The following is a 23,801-nucleotide window of genomic DNA, read 5'->3' as shown; positions in this document are numbered from 1 at the left end:
TCTCATTACACGAATAATAGTTTTTAATTAAACAGTTTTAATTACCATAATTACTTTTTTCATATTACTTTAAAGAGATTTGGTGGGAAATTGTGCATATTTTTTAAGCCCAAAAATGGATTAATGAAATACAAATGGGACATTTTTCATGAGATTCACCCCCAAAATACAACACACACAGTTTATCGAGCTGACGAATAGAAAAGGCAGAAGTACAGTAAGGAAGAGAGGATAATAAAACATTTAGTCACTCAGAAAGAGGAGTGTGAGACAGACAGACAGAAGGCACACTGCTTTAAAAAGCATAATTCAGTCGCTGCTAACGTACGAAACACAACAGTAGTGCCAGACACAGAAGCATCCAGACGTTACAGTATCAAAAACCTGTTCAACCATGGGAAGACCGGCGAGAAATGAAGTCACGTGATCAGGAGGAGGCTTGAGCCCTGCCACCTCACTAAAGACGAGGTCAAAGGTTAAAGATGACAATAACGCAGGAGGATGGTGTTAATGAGAAACAGAGGAGTGGTTTATCGTGTTACTGTGCGCTCACACACTGAGAAAGACAGGATTATGAGGTTTAAATCAAATATGACTAGAAGGTAATAGAAAACGCATGAATATAGAGTGTTGCTGAATTACAACAGGTTTCTGTTGCCGAAAATGTTCTGAGGGTCCACAAACTCCTTCACCGACTTGAGCATGCCGAGCCCCACGCCGGACACGCTCTCTTTCATCCATTCCTTCCGGAGTTTTCCCACTGTGAGAGAGAGAGAGAGAGAGCGGGTGAGCACACGTGTGTGGCAGACAGCAGGACGCGAATGGCTCTGGTGTGCGTGCGGCTGTAAGCGCCGGATGATGAATGTTCTGGGGTGGGCGGCACTGCTGAAACGCTGAGATGTTTTGCATGATGTGATTTATGGAGAGCAGCAGACTATCAAACTCATTATGCTGCCTGTGCTCCCAGCGGAGAGAGACACTACAGCAGCTCTGATCTCTGTCTGTCTGTATGCTTCTCTCGTCTTCTGACTAAACACCACAAACTTACACCAAACATACATCAGTGTCAGCTAAATTATCACACAAATTCACCAAAAAATGATCATTAGAAACATTTAAAATGAATCAATACCAAAGAACCTACCAAAACTACTTGAAAGTGCTACTCATAAAATATGACATGATAAAATGAAGGAATAAAATGAAAATTGCTTACTGGCCAAAGTAAAAACAACAACAACAAAACATTAAAAATACAGATATTAAAATAAATAAATAAATAAATAAACAAAAAACCTATAAGCTGAGGATTAATTTCATGCTTTGGCAGATAATTGGCTGATATTAATATTCTGTACCATTTTGTTAAATAAAAATAAATAAAACAAAACTAAAATGTTTTAAGTGAATAACAATATTATATTGTACAGTGTAAAAATGGATAGTAATCTTGAAATTTGCTAAAGATTACTTTGAACAGTGTTATTAAATTGTTTTGTCGAGATTAAATTATTATTATAATTAATTCATTATCTCAATAAATTATCATTATTATTACTATTATTATTAAATCATAATTATATCAATTATATAAGTGTTAGATGACAGAAAATGTAACTATTATTATTATTATTATTGTTATATAATCATTATTATTGATATTATTCATTAAAAATTATTTAATAAATCATTATATATGATTGATATATGATATGAGATACGAGACATGATATGAGATATGATGTGAGATATATGATATGATGTGATCATATATCATATCATTAATCATAAAATATCATATATGATATATGATGATAGTCCCTAGATTTAATTCACACCTTTATGTTTCTATAAAATGTAATATAATTAAAATAATCTGAAATTATAATCATATAATATGATATCTAATGATTATCCATTATAATTATTATTACTATTACTATTAATCCATTATTAGTACTACTGTTGTTATATAATCGTTTTCAATCATTATTAATGAATCATTATGTTTTTAAAGACGATTAAGTGTTAGATGACGGAAAATGTAACTTATTGTTGATATATAATCATTTTATTGTTATTATTCATTAATAAATTATTTAATAAATCATTATATATGATATATATGATATATGATATGATATGTATATATGATATGATAGATACGATATATGATATGAGATATGATATGATGAGAGTCCCTAGATATAATTAACACCTTTATGTTTCAATATAAAATTCAATATAATTAATATAATCTGAAATTATAATAATATAATATTTAAAGATTACCCATTATTATTATTATTATTAATCCATTATTAGTATTGTTGTTATATAATAATCATTATTGTCATTTGTGATCATTATTAATAAATCATTCATTTGTTTTTAAAGATGAATTAAGTGTTTGATGACGGAAAATGTAACTATCTAGTCCCTAGATATTATTCACACCTTTATGTCTCATTAAATGTAATATAATTAAAATAATCTGAAATTACAATAATATAATATATAATAATATAATTAATAATACATTATATTATATAACAGATTATATTATATTACATTATAAAGTCATATAATATAATATAATATAATATGTAATAAAATATATAGTTATGATTTCTTTCCCATATTATTAAAACAATGTCATGTCCTTTATGAATATTGGGTTAATAAAACACCACACAGCATATTGTTAGCCGGAGCCGCAGTTTAGAGAACCTCGATGTCCTCGTCTCCCTCTCTCAGTCTGTCTCTCACACACTTACTATGATTGATAAGCGAGCAGTCGGCATTTCGTCATAATACGTTACTGTTTGAGAAGGGGGCGGAGTTTAGGGCAAGGGCAGCTCGCTACTGGCAACACCCCAACCCGAGATTCTCTCATACATATGCAAATGGGTCTTGCGGCGACAGAGCCAGTCATCTCGCATGAAAGAACAGACGGCCGGCCCACCTAACGCACAGCGAGCTAATCGCGAGCGGCACACAGCGGCCCCTCCTCAAACCCCCAGCGGTGTATTTGTGTCTCTGCTGGGCGACAGACAGAAACAGAAGGAGGCATGACTGCATCATTGCCTCCATCACGGAGATAATTTACACATCTATCATCTCGCCACCAGCCCATATTCCCGCTCTCTCTTTCTATCACTATCCTGTCACTATTCATCTCTCATAACCACTTTCGCACAGCTGAGACATGCAAAAACTAGAGCCAGGGACAAAAGCATAGGTATGTGTGTCCAATCCTGGCAGAATGGCTCAGGAATCTGAGTGTGTTTGAGGATGATGCACTCATTTGCCCAATAACCCCGGGTCTTCACCTGCACAAACACACGCATGCTGCGCTCCGACACTCTGGGATCAGCTCAGAAGAAATGTTTAAGCAGGTCTGCATGGTGCCAAACAAACAAACCTGAAAAACAAAACTCCTACTGCGAAGTCCAACAAGAATTCGTAGAATCCGGGTCACGGCACCAAAAAAAAAGATTTGTACTTTGTAGCGGTCACATTAGTCCAAACACATCACTAAATACTATAGACATTGGGCAGCAGAGGTGATTGTTGTTCTGGAGAGCACTAGAACATTTTATTCACTTTAGTGAATCGGTTCATTTGGACAATTCATTTAAATGAAACACTTAAACACACAATTGATTCACTGATTCATCTGAGTCGTTATTTTCTAAATGTTCTCGGAAGTCCTTCTTGGTAGTGAAATAAATGTTTAGATAGTACTGTTTGCTAGGGTTGCTTAATATCGAGAGATGCTAGGTTCATTTAAATGAACTGATTAAACAATTGATTCACTGATTCATTTGAGTCATTATTTTCACAAAGTTCCTGGAATCCCTTCTTTTTTTGCAGTGAAATAAATGTTCAGTTGGTTCTGTCTGCGAGGGATGCTAGGTTCATTTGGACAATTCATTTAAATGAACTGATTAAACATTTGATTCACTGATTCATTTGAGTCATTATTTTCACAATGTTCCTGGAATCCCTTCTTTTTTCTTTTTTTTTTTTTGCAGTGAAATAAATGTTTAGTTCTGTTTGCAAGGGATGTTAGGTTCATTTTGACAATTTAAATGAACTGATTAAACACAATTGATTCACTGATTCATTTGAGTCATGTTCTTGGAATCCCTTCTTTTTTTGCAGTGAAATAAATGTTCAGTTAGTTCTGTCTGCAAGGGATGCTAGGTTCGTTTGGTCAATTCATTTAAATGAACTGATTAAACAATTGATTCACTGATTCATTGGAGTCATTATTTTCACAATGTTCTCGGAAGCCCTTCTTTTTTTGCAGTGAAATAAATGTTTAGTTCTGTTTGCAAGGGATGTTAGGTTCATTTTGACAATTCATTTAAATGAACCACTTAAACACAATTGATTCACTGATTTATTTGAGTCATGTTCTTGGAATCCCTTCTTTTTTTGCAGTGAAATAAAGGTTCAGTTGGTTCTGTCTGCAAGGGATGTTAGGTTCATTTGGACAATTCATTTAAATGAACTGATTAAACATTTGATTCACTGATTCATTTGAGTCATTATTTTCACAATGTTCCTGGAATCCCTTCTTTTTTTGCAGTGAAATAAAGGTTCAGTTGGTTCTGTCTGCAAGGGATGCTAGGTTCATTTGTACAATTCATTTAAATGAACCACTTAAACACAATTGATTCACTGATTCATTTGAGTCATTCTTTTCACAATGTTTTCAGAAGTCCTTCTTGGTAGTGAAATAAATGTTCAGTTAGTTCCGTTCATTCCAATGAAAACACAAAAGATTCACTGATTCATTTGAGTCATTATTTTCAAAATGTTCTCTGAAATGTTCTCTTTTTGCAGTGAAAAACATTCAGTTAGTTCTAATATTGAGGGATGCTAAGTTCATTTAAATGAACTGATTAACCACAATTGATTCACTGATTCATTGGAGTCATTATTTTCACAATGTTCTCGGAAGCCCTTCTTTTTTTGCAGTGAAATAAATGTTTAGTTCTGTTTGCAAGGGATGTTAGTTTCATTTTGACAATTTAAATGAACTGATTAAACAAAATTGATTCACTGATTCATTTGAGTCATGTTCTTGGAATCCCTTCTTTTTTTGTAGTGAAATAAATGTTCAGTTAGTTCTGTCTGTAAGGGATGCTAGATTCGTTTGGTCAATTCATTTAAATGAACTGATTAAACAATTGATTCACTGATTAATTGGAGTCATTATTTTCACAATGTTCTCGAAGCCCTTCTTTTTTTTTTTTTTTTTTTGCAGTGAAATAAATGTTTAATTCTGTTTGCAAGGGATGTTAGGTTCATTTTGACAATTTAAATGAACTGATTAAACACATTTGATTCACTGATTCATTTGAGTCATGTTCTTGGAATCCCTTCTTTTTTTGAAGTGAAATAAAGGTTCAGTTGGTTCTGTCTGCAAGGGATGCTAGGTTCATTTGGTCAATTCATTTAAATGAACTGATTAAACAATTGATTCACTGATTAATTGCAGTCATTATTTTCACAATGTTCTCGAAGCTCTTCTTTTTTCTTTTTTTTTTTTGCAGTGAAATAAATGTTTAGTTCTGTTTGCAAGGGATGTTAGGTTCATTTTGACAATTTAAATGAACTGATTAAACACAATTGATTCACTGATTCATTTGAGTCATGTTCTTGGAATCCCTTCTTTTTTTGCAGTGAAATAAATGTTCAGTTAGTTCTGTCTGCGAGGGATGCTAGGTTCGTTTGGACAATTCATTTAAATGAACCACTTAAATGCAATTGATTCACTGATTCATTGGAGTCATTCTTTTCACAATGTTCTCAGAAGTCTTTCTTGGTAGTGAAATAAATGTTTAGTTAGTTCCGTTCATTCCAATGAAAACACAAATGATTCACTGATTCATTTGAGTCATTACTTTCAAAATATTCTAGGAAGCTCTTCTTTTTGTAATGAAATAAACTTTAGTTAGTTCTGTTTGCTAGGGCTAACAAACCCATAGTGTTCAGTATTAAACTTTAATTAGTTTACAATGTTGTTTTATCAATGTTTACAAGATGTCACCCACCTCACAGTTCTACAGTCAAATGATTGACAAATGCTTTGCAAATTAGTTTGCCCAAATGATTCAAAAAGAGTAGTTCAGGCCATTTCCTGCCATTCTCCCCTCTCTTTAACCCTTTATCTCTAGCAGAGCAGCAAATCTATTTTATCTGTGTTCTTTTAAAGTTCAAAGGGCATATTTCTATTGGTTTAGTTTGCTCAGATGCACGTACACATGATCAACAAAGGAACCGTGTGCGTTTGTGTTTAAAGCGAGTGGAGGTCTGGCTAATGTGCGTTTGGTTGCATTCACAGCTCTGACCTGCGGTAAACACAGGTTGGTAAACTGTGCGTTTCTCTCCTGCGCCCTCCCACCTCGCAAGCCCAGACTACATCTGTTTTTCCAGATACACACACACACACTTCATTTGTCATGCTGTGATTGTGTGTAGACAAAAGGGCCTGTCGGCAGGCAGATAGTACCGCAGTACTGCTATTAATCACAATTACAGAGAAACCCCACACACACACACACACACACACACACACACACACACACACACACACCATCAGCACGGCTTTCTTTCTTTAAGGTAGCGGTCATGAAAGTTTATGAACATCAGCTCACCATTTTCTCTCACATTTAGTTCATCCAAAAGTTAAAAATCACCTGCGCGTCATTTCAAATCGACTATTCTCTCTTTTCTGTGAAATATAAAAGATACTATTTTGCATCTGATCTTTCCAATAAAAGATTCTTTCACAAATTTGACTGATGCAGATCTCGAGTTCAACTCACCGACTCAATGATCCGTTCACAGCATTAACAGCTCACTGGAGGAGAGATCATCGGGTCTTGAATTTCATTTTATTTCTCACACAAAGGTTTCGTATGGCTTCCGAGACTACTCTTTGGATACCCTTTTTTAACTCATATTATAAGTCTTCAGAATTGCATCTTTTGTATTCCACAGAGAAAGAAAGAAGTCATTCATGTCTGGAACGACATAGCAGTCAGGAAACAATGTTTTTGAGTGAACTACTTCTTTAACAGCCCATATAGGACCCGACCTGTGTGCTACAGATCTGTGTGTGTGTGTGTGTGATTAATGAGTCTGGTGACGTTTAGCTAGCAGCAGGCGGACGGTAATGTAGATAAGTCGTGTGTTTCAGACCCAATAAACCAGGACAAACCACTGACCCCAATGCTACGATTCTCTAAGAAGCTGAATTGTCGAGTTCTGTGCGTGTTTTGTTCAGTAGAGCTCCAAATGATGGAAATGATTCATTTATTTCAGATGATTCACATGCTGTGTGGTGAAATTCACCTCCATGGTGGTGAGACAGACTTCCTCCATTGGCTAGAATCTCCTCCCGAGCTGCATGCTACACAACAGAAACAAAAAAGACACGTTAATTATACCTATTTAAAGCTAAAGAGAGAAAGTTGATTTGTTTCAAATTTAACAGCAGCACACTAAACCTACAGTTGAAACAGCACATTTTGATGCTTTTGATGCTTTTCACAGGTAAATATTGAGAAACTCACTTTTCAACAAATGATTCACTGATTCATTTGAGTGTTTAATTTAAAAATGTTCCTGGTTTCCCTTCTTTTTTGTAGTGAAATCAATAGTTCTGTTTGTGAGGTTAATTTGGATGCTTAATTCCAATGAACATTCACTGATTCACACAAATAAACACAAATGATTCACTGATTCATTTGAGTCTTTTCTTTTCCTTTTCTTTTTTTGTAGCGAAATAAATGTTTAGTAAGTTCTATCAGCTAGGATTGCTAAGTTTATTTGGACTGTTCATTTCAATTAACCACTTAAATACAAATGATTCACTGATTCATTTGAGTCTTTACTTTCAAAATGTTCTTGGTTGCCCATTTTTGGAGTGAAATATATAGATATATTTGCTACGTTTATCTGGATGTCATTCCAATATTTGGATGGTTCATTCCAATGAACACACAAATGATTCACTTATTCAACAAATGATTCACTGAATCATTTGAGTCATTACTTTCCAAATATTTTAGAAAGCCCTTCCTTTTGTATGTTTAGTAAGTTCTATCAGCTAGGATTCTTTGGACAGTTTATTTCAATTAACCACTTAAATACAAATGATTCACTGATTCATTTGAGTGTTTAATTTTAAAATGTTCTTGGTTGCCCTTCTTTTTTGTAGTGAAATCAATAGTTCTGTTTGTGAGGTTAATTTGGATGCTTAATTCCAATGAACATTCACTGATTCACACAAATAAACACAAATGATTCACTGATTCATTTGAGTCTTTTCTTTTCCTTTTCTTTTTTTTTGTAGCGAAATAAATGTTTAGTAAGTTTTATCAGCTAGGATTGCTAAGTTTATTTGGACTGTTCATTTCAATTAACCACTTAAATACAAATGATTCACTGATTCATTTGAGTCAATACTTTCACAATGTACTTTGTTGCCCTTTTTTGGAGTGAAATATATAGATATATTTGCTACGTTTATCTGGATGTTCATTCCAATATTTGGATGGTTCATTCCAATGAACACACAAATGATTCACTTATTCAACAAATGATTCACTGAATCATTTGAGTCATTACTTTCCAAATATTTTAGAAAGCCCTTCCTTTTGTATGTTTAGTAAGTTCTATCAGCTAGGATTCTTTGGACAGTTTATTTCAATTAACCACTTAAATACAAATGATTCACTGATTCATTTGAGTGTTTAATTTTAAAATGTTCTTGGTTGCCCTTCTTTTTTGTAGTGAAATCAATAGTTCTGTTTGTGAGGTTAATTTGGATGCTTAATTCCAATGAACATTCACTGATTCACACAAATAAACACAAATGATTCACTGATTCATTTGAGTCTTTTCTTTTCCTTTTCTTTTTTTTTGTAGCGAAATAAATGTTTAGTAAGTTCTATCAGCTAGGATTGCTAAGTTTATTTGGACTGTTCATTTCAATTAACCACTTAAATACAAATGATTCACTGATTCATTTGAGTCAATACTTTCACAATGTACTTTGTTGCCCTTTTTTGGAGTGAAATATATAGATATATTTGCTACGTTTATCTGGATGTTCATTCCAATATTTGGATGGTTCATTCCAATGAACACACAAATGATTCACTTATTCAACAAATGATTCACTGAATCATTTGAGTCATTACTTTCCAAATATTTTAGAAAGCCCTTCCTTTTGTATGTTTAGTAAGTTCTATCAGCTAGGATTCTTTGGACAGTTTATTTCAATTAACCACTTAAATACAAATGATTCACTGATTCATTTGAGTGTTTAATTTTAAAATGTTCTTGGTTGCCCTTCTTTTTTGTAGTGAAATCAATAGTTCTGTTTGTGAGGTTCATTTGGATGCTTAATTCCAATGAACACAGAAATGATTCACTGATCCACACAAATAAACACAAAAGATTCATTGATTCATTTGAGTCTTTTCTTTCAAAATGTTCTCAGAAACCCTTTTTTTTGCTGTGAAATAAATGTTTAGTTAGATCTATCAGCTAGGGTTGCACAGTTCATTTTACCTTCACGGGTAAATATTGAGAAATTTTGTGCTAGTTTAAAGATCGATGGCTAATCTTTAACTGTCTTGCTGTGCTTACCTCCACTTTTTCGTAGACGTGAACTGGATCACTCAGACCCCGGTAATTAAAGGCAAAATAGAAATACACACAAGCACCTGCATCATACGTCTGCGTAACTCTGAAAAGAGAAAAAACAAGAGAAAAAATTAAGTTATGATGATTTCAAGTCCTTCCGGGGAAGATGACTGTCATTTTATACTGACACCTAGTGGTGTGGATGTAGCATCAGGGAACAGCAAACATTTGGCATACTCATATGTGCACTCTACATACTCATGCATACATTACATACATTACACACTACATACATTACATAAAATCTATGCATTGATTTGAAGCTCCTACAAATTAAAAGCTATAGATAGTTACATAATTATACATCACTTAGATATTTTCCAGCAAGCTCTATAGCCATACTTCATCAATATTACACAAAAAGCATTAAAGAATTGTACAGTCCATCTTCACAATCATGATACCAATTCACCATAAGCTATAGATATAGATATCTATAATACATGCATCATCTGCTGTGATTTCTTTATTTGACACAGCAACTCAAAAAGTCTACATTCAAGTAAAATCCAGCCTTTCCCACTGGTAATTATGACATTGTGGTGGCCATTATTGTTATGAAATATACGACCACTTCAAGACAAATCTAATTTTGCTCAGTTTTCTAATTTTGTTCTGGTATACACACCTCTAATCACTTATTTCTGAGAGGATGAGGAGTGTCTGATGTTTCTATAATCAGTTATCTTCATACTTTTCCTGCTAAAGCAGATTAACGGCTGCTGTGGGATCTTTTATGACTCCAGGAAAGCACAAAAGAAAGTGAGAGATGCTGACATGCTTTCTGTCCAGGCCCTGCCTTTGTGCCCCTTGACTTTGAGACAAAGTAAGTTTAAGTTTATCTGCTTTTACAGAGGTTAAATGGCCACATCAATCATGTCACACGCAGCTGGAAAGCAAAAGACAGGAAATGAATGGCTAAGAAACACTGTTCAGCCCAAAACTCCCTCTCTTTCTGTGTGTGTGACAGTAAAGGTGAGATCAGAATGAACGCAGAGTTCACTAAACAGCACTGCATCAAACTACACCTGGAGATTTTTACATTAACTGAAGTTAAAGGGTTATACAATAGTTGCTGCCACCAGGTTAGGGTCTTGTGGGAATTTTTTTAGCGTGTTGCTCTTTATTAGTGCTTTGGATGGTCTTTAGCTGCTTACTTATGGACAGCAAATCAAAGGTCATAAAGATAGACACGTGTGTGTGTGTGTGTGTGTGTGTGTGTGTGTGTGTGTGTGTGTGTGTGTGTGTGTGTGTGTGTGTACCTGCATGTGGACAGCGGAGGGAACTGTACTCCTCTCTCCTTACACTCTCTTACAATCCTCTCCTTCACATTCCTGCACAAGTCCAAAACCCTGAAAGAGAGACAAATTAAATAATATATATATATATATATATATATATATATATATATATATATATATATATATATATATAATACACACTAAATAATGTCAAGAGTACAAAGGTGTGGCCAAAAAATAACCTAAAATAACCACTATTATTCTAAAATGTTATTACAAATAGTCACATTTAAGTAATTAAAACTATAATACAACACACATTGAAATATGAAAAAAACAAAAATCAAACAATACAAAATCACAACAAAACAACAAAATATAAAACACATAAAAACAAAACACGACAAAAACAAACCACAAACAATACAATTAAACAAACTAAAAGACAAAAAACAAAACTAAAAACAACTAAAAACTAAAACACAAACAATAAACAAAAAACTAAACAAAAAAACAAACTGAACAAACACAAACAATAAACAAAAAAACAAAACAGCAGAAACAAAACAAAAACACCACTAAACTCAAAAAGTAAACAAAAACTAAACAAAACAAAAAAACAAAATAAAAAACAAAACACAAAACAAAACAACAAAACAAAACCCAAAACAACAAGAAACCAAAACAACACAAAACCCAAACCAAAACAAAACAAACAAAAAAAAAACAAAACACACAAAACAAAATCCAGAACAAAAAACAAAACCTAAAACACACACACACACACACACACACGAAAAAAACAAACTTTGAGCTTCTTTGATTAGATGTTTTTAAGTTCACATGTGTGTTGCACACTTGACTGCTTTCAGCTCATAATCTGTGTTAGTACTAAGAGCTAAAATTACAGGTTCACATGAACTCTGAAAGTTTGTGCATCTTTGTGGGAGTCCAAGTTTTTCCTTTACTTTGTGTCCTTGTGACCTTCCCACCTCCACTAAAGCTTTCAGACAGAGACAACAACAGCAGCAAAGAGAGCGTGGAGAGCGTGGGCGACGAACTGAAAGAGCAGTGCAAGAGTGACGCCTAACCATCACTTACCTGTCCCAGGGCACAGACGTCTCAAACGACTCTCCGATCACGTAGTAGTCCATTCCCAAATCCTGCACACACACACACATACACATACACAGATCTTACACTAATGATGCAGAACTTCACAGTGTAATTGTTGATTTTAGTCTGCAAACTCAGGTAGATTGATAACCTCAAGACAGACCTGCAATTTGTTTGGGGTCTTGAGGTTATCAAGCTCTCTCTTAAGATACCCCAGCAATAAACACCACCAACAACAGTTACAAATATAGTGTTGAGTATCTGCAGACTAATATATCAGTCAGACTGAATTATTTAAACGCTGAGAAGAAATGTGGAAAGTAAACATTCATTCGATTCCAGCGTGCATATAAAATATATATGTTCGGAGATACATGCATATGGATATTGTACAGTCTGCTGTATCATTATCTCAAAATAAACCTTGACAGGATAAACAGGACCACTGACGTAAAGCAATCAGTGATTGACCAATCACAGTCAAGTATTCTATAATAGATACATCACATGGTCTTCATTTTGTGCATGAGCAGCCATTAACAGATATAGATATAATATGATTTGATGATCAAGAAACATTTATGATTATTATCAATGTTGAAAACAGCTTCAGATTTCTGTGGAAACTGATTTAATTTCAGGATTCACAGAAAGTTCAAAAGAACATCATTTATTTGAAATAGAATCTTTGGCCTTGATGTCAGTTTTGATCAATGTAATGTTTCCAAGTTGAATAAAAGAATTTAATTTAATTAAAAAAAAAAAAAAAAAAAAAATCCTACTGACCCCAAACTTTTGAATTGGTGTTATAAAAAAAAAAAACGAAGACATTCCATCAAAACGATGGAAGCTTATTTCCGCCATGGAATGAAAATAAAATAAAAGATAATTGCGACTTATCTCATCCCGCAATTCTGACTTCTTTTCTTGCAATTGTGAGTTATATTGCAAGTACAGTTCTGATGGGAAAAATACTGATTTTTTTACTCAGAATTGTGAGTTTATATCACACAATTTTGAGAAAAAAGTCAGAATTTTGAGGTAAAAAGTTGCAATTACCTTTTTTATTTTTTATTCAGTGGAGGAAACAATCTTCCATACAAAACACACATCTAGAGTAAGATACAAAAATGTATTTGTTGTTGCATTTTGGTGTATTTTGAAGTCTGATGAAATGGAGAATAAAACCGTGTGAGGAGCTTCATAACACACCCGCAGATATGCGATCACAAATGTCAGCATGTAACCCCTCTGACCGTTATCCTCTCCTGCTGCCAGTCCCCTAAAACACACACGCACACGCACACGCACACACACACGCACACACACACAGTAACAAAACAGAGTACAGGTCACTGGGACGTAAAGAGGAAAATCATATATTATCAGCACACTCAATGTTGCAAAAGAAAGATCATCAAGGCGTTTGTGGTCTGGTGAACATTTTCCTTATGGACACACACACAGGCAGTGGATCAATAAGGTCAGCTGTGGGATTCTCCTTCTATCCATCACAATCGGCCTCTAATTAAATATTCTCAAAATCAAACCAACCTTTAATGCAGAAATCATTCAATCTGTTCACTCTTTCCTCACACACCCATCACTGCCACTGAAAGGGCCGTGATGAATGAGGGAGCATGAAAAGACAGAGACAAATGCCAGTGCTTCCGTATACAATCAGAAAGATCACTTAAGGTCAGGGGTCACGACCCTAACGACCCATGCTGGTGAAACAGTAACTCTGCTTCCATAGAGACGGCATAGATTGGAAGAACACACACAGAAACTAATGGTTTCTTACCCGAATTTGGCTGCGATGTCGTAAACCTGTTTCTCGTGCTGCAAAACCTTCCCACGATCCCCCTCAAATAAGAGCGTCGCGACACACAGGTGGTGCGGGTCGAAGCCTTTAAACTGAGAATGGTGAAGAAGAAGAAAAAAGTATATTTGTTGTGATAATTCTTTATCATAATGTAAGAGACTTTGACATTCTCTGCCTCTAAAATGAGTTTTCATTCCTGATTTAATTTCAAGGCTGTGTGGGCAGGGGGGAAAACAATATTAGCCAATAATACGCAAATCAAATCAGTTTCACAAGTCAATCAACTCAGTGGTGTGACAAGTCTTGTAATATTTCTTGCTTTGAATGCAGAATACTGTGACTGACCAATCAGAATGAAGTATTCCAGAGAGTGGTGTAATAGAGTGCATTAGTGCCCACCCACTTTTTTAGCAGCTTTGGTTTTGGATTTTTTTTTTTTTTTTTTTTCATTCATTTTTCCCATAGGGATTTTAAAATAGTCTTTGTTAAAGAGTTATAAGCCATGAAACAATCAGCTAAAAGGTGAATCACAAAACTACAAACTTTGATTTGAAGCAAAAAAGAAAAAAAAAATCAGACAAACATACAAAGGTACAAGACTGTAAACTTAAAGGGTTAGTTCACCCAAAAATGAAAATTCTGTCAATAATTACTCACCCTCATGTCGTTCCACACCCGTAAGACCTCCGTTCATCTTCAGAACACAAATTAAGATATTTTTGATAAAATCCACTGGCTCAGTGAGGCCTCCATTGATAGCAATAACACGCCCATTTTCAATGAAAATTTCAATAAATATGTACTCAAAACATATTTAAAACTGTTCATGTGACTTTAATATAATAAAGCGACGAGAATACTTTTTGTGTGCCAAAAATAACAAAATAATGACTTTTCAACAATATCTAGTGATGGGCGATTTCAAAACACTGCTTCATGAAGCTACAAACTTTATGAATCTTTTGTTTCGAATCAGTGGTTCGGAGCGCCAAAGCCAGTTTGATATGCACTCTGAATCACTGATTCGACACAAAAGATTCGTAAAGCTTCGAAGCTTCATGAAGCAGTGTTTTGAAATCACCCTTCACTAGATTTTATTTTTGGAGCACAAAAAATATTCTTGTCGCTTTATAATATTAATATTGAACCACTGTACTCACATTAACTGTTTTAAATATGTTTTGAGTACCTTTCTGGATCTTGAGAAGTTCGGTGACATTGCTGGCAATGCAGGTCTCACTGAGCCATCAGATTTCATCAAAAATATCTTAATTTGTGTTCCGAAGATGAATGAAGGTCTTATGGGTGTGGAACGACATGAGGGTGAGAAATTGATGACATTATTTTCATTTTTGGGTGAACTAACCCTTTAATGGCCTTTAGTGAGGGAAAGAACTACAATCCCATGAAAAGTTACTTAAATTTACATCTAAAGGAAATCTGGACAGGCAATGTCATGGTCATCTTCAACTCTGAGGACCCCTTTCCTTTTTCCTGCACATTGTGGCTATCACAGTAGGACACATAGTCCTGGAAGTGTTTTTTTTTTTATTTTATTTTTTTATATTTTATACAAACAATGTTGAAGTCTCTGTGGTCACAGCTTTAACACGTCAACTCTGTAATCTGGGTATAATAGTTTCTGTAAATAGCTGTGGGATAAATCTTAGCATTTTGATATGTTTATTAAGGCAGCTACAACTGAGAAAGCAAACAAAATTGCTTTTTCATATGGGGAATTCTTCTAATGTTGTTTCATGATTCTATTTACATATACTGTATATTTGGCCCCAGCTGGACCTTTGTCAACTCCGTCAGTATTGGTCAACTCAGTCAGTATTGGTCAACATCGTAAGTATTGTTCAACACCGTAAGTATTGGTCAACACCATCAGTATTGGTCAACACCATCAGTATTGGTCAACACCGTCAGTATTTATCACCGTCAGTACTGGTCAACTCTGTTAGTATTGGTCAGCACCATCAGAATTTGTCGACACCATCAACAACGTCAGTATTTGTCAACTCCTTCAGTATTGGTCAACACCGTCAGTATTCTGCACCGTCAGTACTGGTCAACTCCGTCAGTATTCTGCACCGTCAGTACTGGTCAACTCCGTCAGTATTGGTCAACTCTGTCATTATTTGTCAACACCGTCAGTACTGGTCAGCTCCGTCAATATTGGTTAACTCCGTCAGTATTGGTAAACATCATCAGTATTGGTCAACTCCATCAGTATAGGTCAACTCCATCAGTATTGGTCAACTCCATCAGTATTGGTCAACTCCATCAGTATTGGTCAGCTTTGTCAGTATTTGTCAGCTTTGTCAGTATTGGTCAACACCGTCAGTATTGGTCAGCTTCGTCAGTATTGGTCAGCTTCGTCAGTATTTGTCAACTCCGTCAGTATTTAACACCATCAGTATTGGTCAACTCCATCAGTATTTGTCAACACCGGCAGTATTGGTCAACTCCATCAGTATTTGTCAACATCAGCAGTATTGGTCAACTCCATCAGTATTGATCATCATCATCAGTATTGGTCAACTCCGTCAGTATTTGTCAGCTTTGTCAGTATTGGTCAACTCGTATTGGTCAACCTCCGTCAGTATTGGTCAACTCCGTCAGTATTGGTCAACCTCCGTCAGTATTGGTCAACTCCGTCAGTACTGGTCAGCTTCGTCAGTATTTGTCAACACCGGCAGTATTGGTCAACACCATCAGTATTTGTCAACTCCGTCAGTATTGGTCAACTCCATCAGTATTGGTCAACTCCATCAGTATTGGTCAACTCCGTCAGTATTGGTCAACTCCGTCAGTATTGGTCAGCTTTGTCAGTATTTGTCAACACCGTCAGTATTGGTCAACACCGTCAGTATTGGTCAGCTTCGTCAGTATTGGTCAACTCCGTCAGTACTGGTCAGCTTCGTCAGTATTTGTCAACACCGGCAGTATTGGTCAACTCTGTCAGTATTGGTCAACACCGCCAGTATTGGTCAACACCATCAGTATTTGTCAACTCCGTCAGTATTTAACACCATCAGTATTGGTCAACTCCATCAGTATTTGTCAACACCGGCAGTATTGGTCAACTCCATCAGTATTTGTCAACATCAGCAGTATTGGTCAACTCCATCAGTATTGATCATCATCATCAGTATTGGTCAACTCCGTCAGTATTTGTCAGCTTTGTCAGTATTGGTCAACTCGTATTGGTCAACCTCCGTCAGTATTGGTCAACTCGTATTGGTCAACCTCCGTCAGTATTGGTCAACTCCGTCAGTACTGGTCAGCTTCGTCAGTATTTGTCAACACCGGCAGTATTGGTCAACACCATCAGTATTTGTCAACTCCGTCAGTATTGGTCAACTCCATCAGTATTGGTCAACTCCGTCAGTATTGGTCAACTCCGTCAGTATTGGTCAGCTTTGTCAGTATTTGTCAACACCGTCAGTATTGGTCAACACCGTCAGTATTGGTCAGCTTCGTCAGTATTGGTCAACTCCGTCAGTACTGGTCAGCTTCGTCAGTATTTGTCAACACCGGCAGTATTGGTCAACTCTGTCAGTATTGGTCAACACCGCCAGTATTGGTCAACACCATCAGTATTTGTCAACTCCATCAGTATTGGTCAACTCCATCAGTATTGGTCAACACCGTCAGTATTGGTCAACTCCGTCAGTATTGGTCAGCTTCGTCAGTATTTGTCAACACCGGCAGTATTGGATAACTCCGTCAGTATTTGTCAAAACTGTCAGTATTGGTCAACTCCGTCAGTATTTAACACCATCAGTATTGGTCAACTCCATCAGTATTTGTCAACATCAGCAGTATTGGTGAACTCCATCGGTATTGATCATCATCATCAGTATTGGTCAACTCCGTCAGTATTTGTCAGCTTTGTCAGTATTGGTCAACTCCGTCAGTATTTGTCAGCTTTGTCAGTATTGGTCAACACCGTCAGTATTTGTCAACTCCGTCAGTACTGGTCAGCTTCGTCAGTATTTGTCAGCTTCGTCAGTATTTGTCAACACCGGCAGTATTGGTCAACTCTGTCAGTATTGGTCAACACCGTCAGTATTGGTCAACACCGTCAGTATTGGTCAACTCCATCAGTATTGATCATCATCATCAGTATTGGTCAACTCCGTCAGTATTTGTCAGCTTTGTCAGTATTGGTCAACTCCGTCAGTATTTGTCAGCTTTGTCAGTATTGGTCAACACCGTCAGTATTTGTCAACTCCGTCAGTACTGGTCAGCTTCGTCAGTATTTGTCAGCTTCGTCAGTATTTGTCAACACCGTCAGTATTGGTCAACACCGTCAGTATTGGTCAACACCGTCAGTATTGGTCAACACTGTCAGTATTTGTCAACTCCGTCAGTATTGGTCAACTCCGTCAGTATTGGTCAACTCCGTCAGTATTGGTCAGCTTTGTCAGTATTGGTCAACTCCGTCAGTATTGGTCAACTCCGTCAGTATTGGTCAACTCCGTCAGTATTTAACACCATCAGTATTTAACACTGCCAGGTAAAGGTTTTTGTGAATTTTAAAAGAAATGTCTTATTCGTTTTCAATTTATTATGCTAAAATATTAAAACATCAATTGAACTATCATGTCTGATTTACCAAAGGACAATGGTTATAAACATTTATTACAAAAAAAAAAAAAAAAAAAAAAAAAAGGTAGAGAATTAAAGAATCAGGAACTGGATTGTTCATAATAACCTAACCCATGAATTAATTTTTTTCACTTAGCTCCTTTACTGAACACCATTATTACATAATTGAAGAATTTACACTGTTGTTGGATGGATCAAATTAAAATATCATGCTTTTTAATGCGTCTGATAGAGTTGACAAGTTAAGTTTCTAATTAAATAAATGTACATTTTTCAGAAAAACCTTTTCCCTTACATAGTTCATTAACTGAGACCTTTGTCTACACATATATATTCGTTCAAAAATAATGTATTAAATTATTAATAAATAATAAAAACTAACTTCTAAAACATATTTTGTCCCTTATCTTAAGAATCATTGATATATATAACAAATATATAACAAATAGAAACAATATATTTTAAGTTTAATAAATATGCAAAAAAATATTTTGAGAGCGAAAAATATTTGGAGATCAACTTGAGTGGGCGGAGCTAGCAAGATCTTTTGGCACGCTTTGCTTGTTTCGACTCTGATTAGTGGAATTTTCTGCACAGCAACATGGGTAATGTAGTTTTTCCACCACAAATTCAGCTGTTAAATACAATTACTTTAAAATGAAGTTGAAATAATGTGGGACGACGTCTTCAGCAGAAGCAAATACCATGGATTAACAACCTCATAGCTCTGTCTTTAAAGGTTTATAAGTTACCATTAAAAATCAATTTCCCTATGAAGAAAATGAACCGAGTTTTCACTGCCAGAACCTGACCTTTGTGCTCTATAGCAGCACTTAATTGATGTAAAACTGTACTGACACACATTCAAGCTTCTTTCTCACCTTTGTTATGTAGAATTTTTTCAACCCATCCAAGAATGAGGTGAATATGGAGGACACTTGTGGCTTGAGCGCATGACCTGTCAAAACATTAAAAACATTAAACACGCAATCATTTAACGCTCTTTTTTCCAGGAGTTGTGTACAGTCATAAGCTTTCCGCTCGAAACGGATGACTCTCCAACTGTTCTAATGTCACCAAACATCCCTCAGTTTTGCCCCCTCAGATTTCCCAGAGGCCTTTGTGTCAGATTTATTAGCAGTGTGAACAATAGCACAGTAATGACTGGAGACACAGAGAGGGAAAGGCCGAGAGGGAATGCGGTGAGAACGCTGCACATGAATCATCCTGATAAGAAACGCCAGTAAATCTCACACACGCAGTCAGGTTCACCTCAGAACCAACACAAAATCTCAGATAAATTAAAATAAACTGAAAGCTGACATGAATCTGTGTGTGAAATATATCAAACACGCTAGTCATGCCGCAGCCATGGCCTAACGGATGGCACACTAACTGATGTTGTGCTCACTTACACCTCCAGTCTCTCTCCATCACTTCCTGTCTGCTACACTCTCTCTTAGGGCTGAGCCGTATGATAATACTGTCAAATGATAGAAATGTGTAGAGATTTTTCACTGCCTGGGATATATATATTTGCATGGTTATTACTATTTATGCACAAAAATAAGTGTGACCAGAGCGGGACGTGTCCCAAATAAGTCAAGATGATGATTGTTAAGTAAGGAGCCAGTTATGTAAGTGAACTAAGTTGTATGTGGATGCTGTACAATGTTACAACTTAGTCCAACAATTAAAATGCATTAAACTGATGCACGGTTAAAGTTGTTTATACATTATCAACAGCTTCAAATGTGCATCATCCAATCAGAATTTAACTGAATATTTTAATATTTATGATATAATAAACAAATAATTTCTTTACTCATGTAAAATGAGTCTGAAATGTTTTGTTTCATTTTATTGTTTTTGAACTCAAGTGTTACAATGTGTTTTTGCATATTTGGCCTTTGTGAAAAAAATTTCCGGTTTTGCATCCATCATAGTAGTATAATAAAATAAAGTTATGACAACACAATCCAACAAATGAAAGTACCTTTAATTTCTTTAACACAAATACTTATTTTTATTAAGTTGTGGATTTATATGTATATTTAGACATTCTCAAAGACTACTTTTTGTCACTTTTTTTTTTTTTTTTTTAAATGTTGATTTGAAGTGTCAGTTTTTGCATTAGTTTTACTACAGTCAAACCTGAACACAGAGGAGGATATTTTGTTACACATAACATCAAAATTCAATAAAAATGTAACAAAAATGAACAGGTATGCTTTATCACAGCTTAATAAATGTGGGTCTGATCTGATTTCAACCTCTTATTTGAATCTTTTGGCTCAATTTTACCATAATGTTACAGCCACACCAGTTCATTTGTGTGTATAATAGTGTGCTGTGTGTGTGTGTGTAACCTCTTCATTGATGTTCATTTTTTTTTACTGCTTTGTGGCTGAATTATTAATTTTATTTCACACATTTGCAAAAACGTGCTCTGTGTTATAGTCCCACTGGTTCATATGTATCATTGCTGTGCACTTTTTTCTGCACAGTGACTGGATTGTAGTTTGTACCACCAAAAGATTCTCTGAGTTTCCGTATTTTTGCGTATTTCCCATTCATTTCCTATGACGGTCATTTTTGACCACGAAGGAGCGAAGTGTGACTATTTTTATTTCGAACCTTTAAAATATCCAAATCACATCCATGATTTTTTCGTGTTCATATAGCTAATGCGACAAAAGTCACGTAGTGTCATCCCATTCTGATGAAGCAAAAAAAAAAAAACATTTCTAAACGCAAATCATCATTTGACCGAAGAGGACCAGAGGGGACATAAGCGGTCCATTAAAGCTTCCAGAGAGCATCAACACTCACACCTTCATAATAACGCTGTACCATTCAGAGATTACAGTGCACGTGTCTGAACACACCACAACTCTCATTACCTTTTCTTCTGCTTGCGATTATAACACAAATATAAAATAAATAACAGAGCCACACTTCAGGGCTTAAAGAGTGCATGCTGCAAACCCCATTATGATTACAGAGACTGGAGTCTTCATTAAAGAGTCGATACATCTCTCTCTCCCTCTCAGAAGTGCAGCGTCGATGAAAACACAGAGCCGTACAGGAGTTAACGAGATCCCTGGAGACGGGGGAACTTTTCCTGATGTATCTGGCAACCCCTCACAAATTCCCCCACATCTCCGCATGTAACGTTATCAACCTCGGCTGCACTGTGAGCTTAATTGCTGCCAGGGCCATTTTTCATTGTTCCTGAATCGTGTGTTTGTGCATTCGCTCGCTGCTCAGCTGGTAAAATAATGATCAATTTCACTTTATACGAGGCGGCGCGAGCGGGGGTTCTCCAGAGATAAATTACACCGCACCGAATTAAACCACTGGATGTAATGAATACACAAAACAACATCAAGTAATAAAAACAAAAACAGAGCTCTCAAATGCTAAATCTTCCCATTCATCTCTGTGCAGTGGATTATGAAAACAGATAACTGTCTCTAAAGCCAGACGTGGATTGATTGTGGAAACACAGACTCTTGCTCTCAGTTGTCCTGCGTTAGTTACATAACCAACTCATAACACTAACAGTTATGCTCAGTTATCAATAGACAGCGCATCTGGATATTATTGCACCGGGTAAAGACTTTGAGAAATACTAAATTGTCTAATTAAACATTGATGCCACTTACAGTAGCTCAATGTGTTTGTGATGTCACAAGACGGCAAAGGTTTCGCTCATGAACATTAATTAGGTTTTGTGCAAATAATTTAAAATGATGCATTGATTTGGAAATCAGATCTGTGGCAGAACAGTTACTCATATACAAGTCGAACAGAAGTGTAAACAATAACATTAATGTTATAAATGTTTAAAATCAATTAACAAAATAACTTAACATTAAGATTCTTACACAATGATTTGAGGGAAATCAGGTTTTTTGCCAATTATAATGCTCAAATTTAAAATTTAAAATTATGTAATAAACCCAGTATCATTTTAATAATAAAATACACTTCCGTTTAAAAGTTTGGGATCAGTACATTTTTTTTTTAAGAAAGAAATATTAGTGTTTATTAAGCAAGACTTAATAACTTGATCAAAAGTTACATTTATAGTGTTAAAAAAGATGTATATTTCAAATAATTGCTGTTCTTTTGATGTTTGTATTCATCAAAGAAGACAGAAAATAAAAATTATCACAGTTTCCACTGAAATATTAAGCAGCACAACTGTTTTCAACATTAATAATAATCAGAAATGTTTCTTGAGCAGCAAATCAATATAATAGAATGATTTCTGAAGTAAATATTAATGTTAATATTATTATTGTTAATATTATATGTTAATATTATTATTATATTAATGTTAATATTATTATTAATTAGCACTTTAATATCTTAATCCTACCATCTGCCACCAGTGTTAATTTCGTTGACGAAAAATTTGTCATAATTTTCTTCAACGACATTTTTTCACGGACGAAAACGAGACGATGACTAAACAAAAATGCGTTTTGAATGACTAAAACTATGACTAAAATCTACTCTAATTTTCGTCAACGGATAAAAACGAGACGAAAATAAAAGAGAGGGACAATTTGGGAAGATATCCAGTCAGGACTGCTGTTCTGTGTGGAAGATGCGCACATTTGAAGTGTAATGTGCTGATCTAACCGCGGGAAACTCGGCGCTGTTGTGCGCTCTACAGCTGTGACAGGTTCACAATTAATGAATAGCGCACATTTATGCCAAGCGATTGCTTATAAGCTAATGTTGATGAATTAGGACAATGTTTACTACACAATGTTTATATGGTAGTATGTTTTAGACCGTTGTAAGCATGCATATTTTATCACCCAAGATTTCGTGATTGTTTATAATTATTATTTTTTCCTGGTCATTATACTTATTTCGTTTACACAATACACTGTATTTAATTTTATTTCTATTTAGTTTATAGTAAACTACTGTATCTTCTGTCACAGAAAGGAAAGACTAAGAACATTATTTGACACATTATTTTACAAGTATAAGGGTTATTATAGTTTAAACCTTTAAATTACTTGAAATAAACGTTAGATGAAATAAAAAAAATAAATATATAAAAAATGTAAACTTATTTTATCTAGTTTCTAAGTTTTAGCTTAACCTTAACCTGAGGTATGAAAATAACAAACAGAAATAAAAACTTAATAGATATTTAAAAGCAAAGACAAACTAAAAAATTACTAAAAAACTTTTAACTGAAATTACAATGAAAGCAGAAAAACAAACTCAAATCTAATAAA

At 35.1% G+C, this 23,801-nt stretch overlaps 1 protein-coding gene across 1 annotated transcript in view; it reads right to left on the bottom strand.

The window, feature by feature from the left end:
• Positions 1-502: 502 nt before the first annotated feature.
• The window catches only part of agps (alkylglycerone phosphate synthase), a 58,698-nt gene continuing 35,399 nt past the window's right edge, over positions 503-23,801 (bottom strand). The window contains exons 13-20 of the mRNA XM_048192840.1: positions 19,416-19,492; positions 13,894-14,006; positions 13,302-13,371; positions 12,075-12,136; positions 10,995-11,084; positions 9,676-9,775; positions 7,372-7,429; positions 503-760 (exon numbers count right to left, since the gene is read on the bottom strand). Coding sequence (XP_048048797.1) covers positions 639-760; positions 7,372-7,429; positions 9,676-9,775; positions 10,995-11,084; positions 12,075-12,136; positions 13,302-13,371; positions 13,894-14,006; positions 19,416-19,492 — 692 coding nt within the window. The 3' untranslated portion in view covers positions 503-638. The remainder of the gene's footprint in view (positions 761-7,371; positions 7,430-9,675; positions 9,776-10,994; positions 11,085-12,074; positions 12,137-13,301; positions 13,372-13,893; positions 14,007-19,415; positions 19,493-23,801) is intronic.

The sequence above is a fragment of the Megalobrama amblycephala genome, linkage group LG6, assembly GCF_018812025.1.
Source record: "Megalobrama amblycephala isolate DHTTF-2021 linkage group LG6, ASM1881202v1, whole genome shotgun sequence".
Classification (NCBI taxonomy): domain Eukaryota; kingdom Metazoa; phylum Chordata; class Actinopteri; order Cypriniformes; family Xenocyprididae; genus Megalobrama; species Megalobrama amblycephala.
The sequence above is the reverse complement of the archived record's forward strand: the minus strand, read 5'-3'. Positions and strand labels throughout refer to the sequence as shown.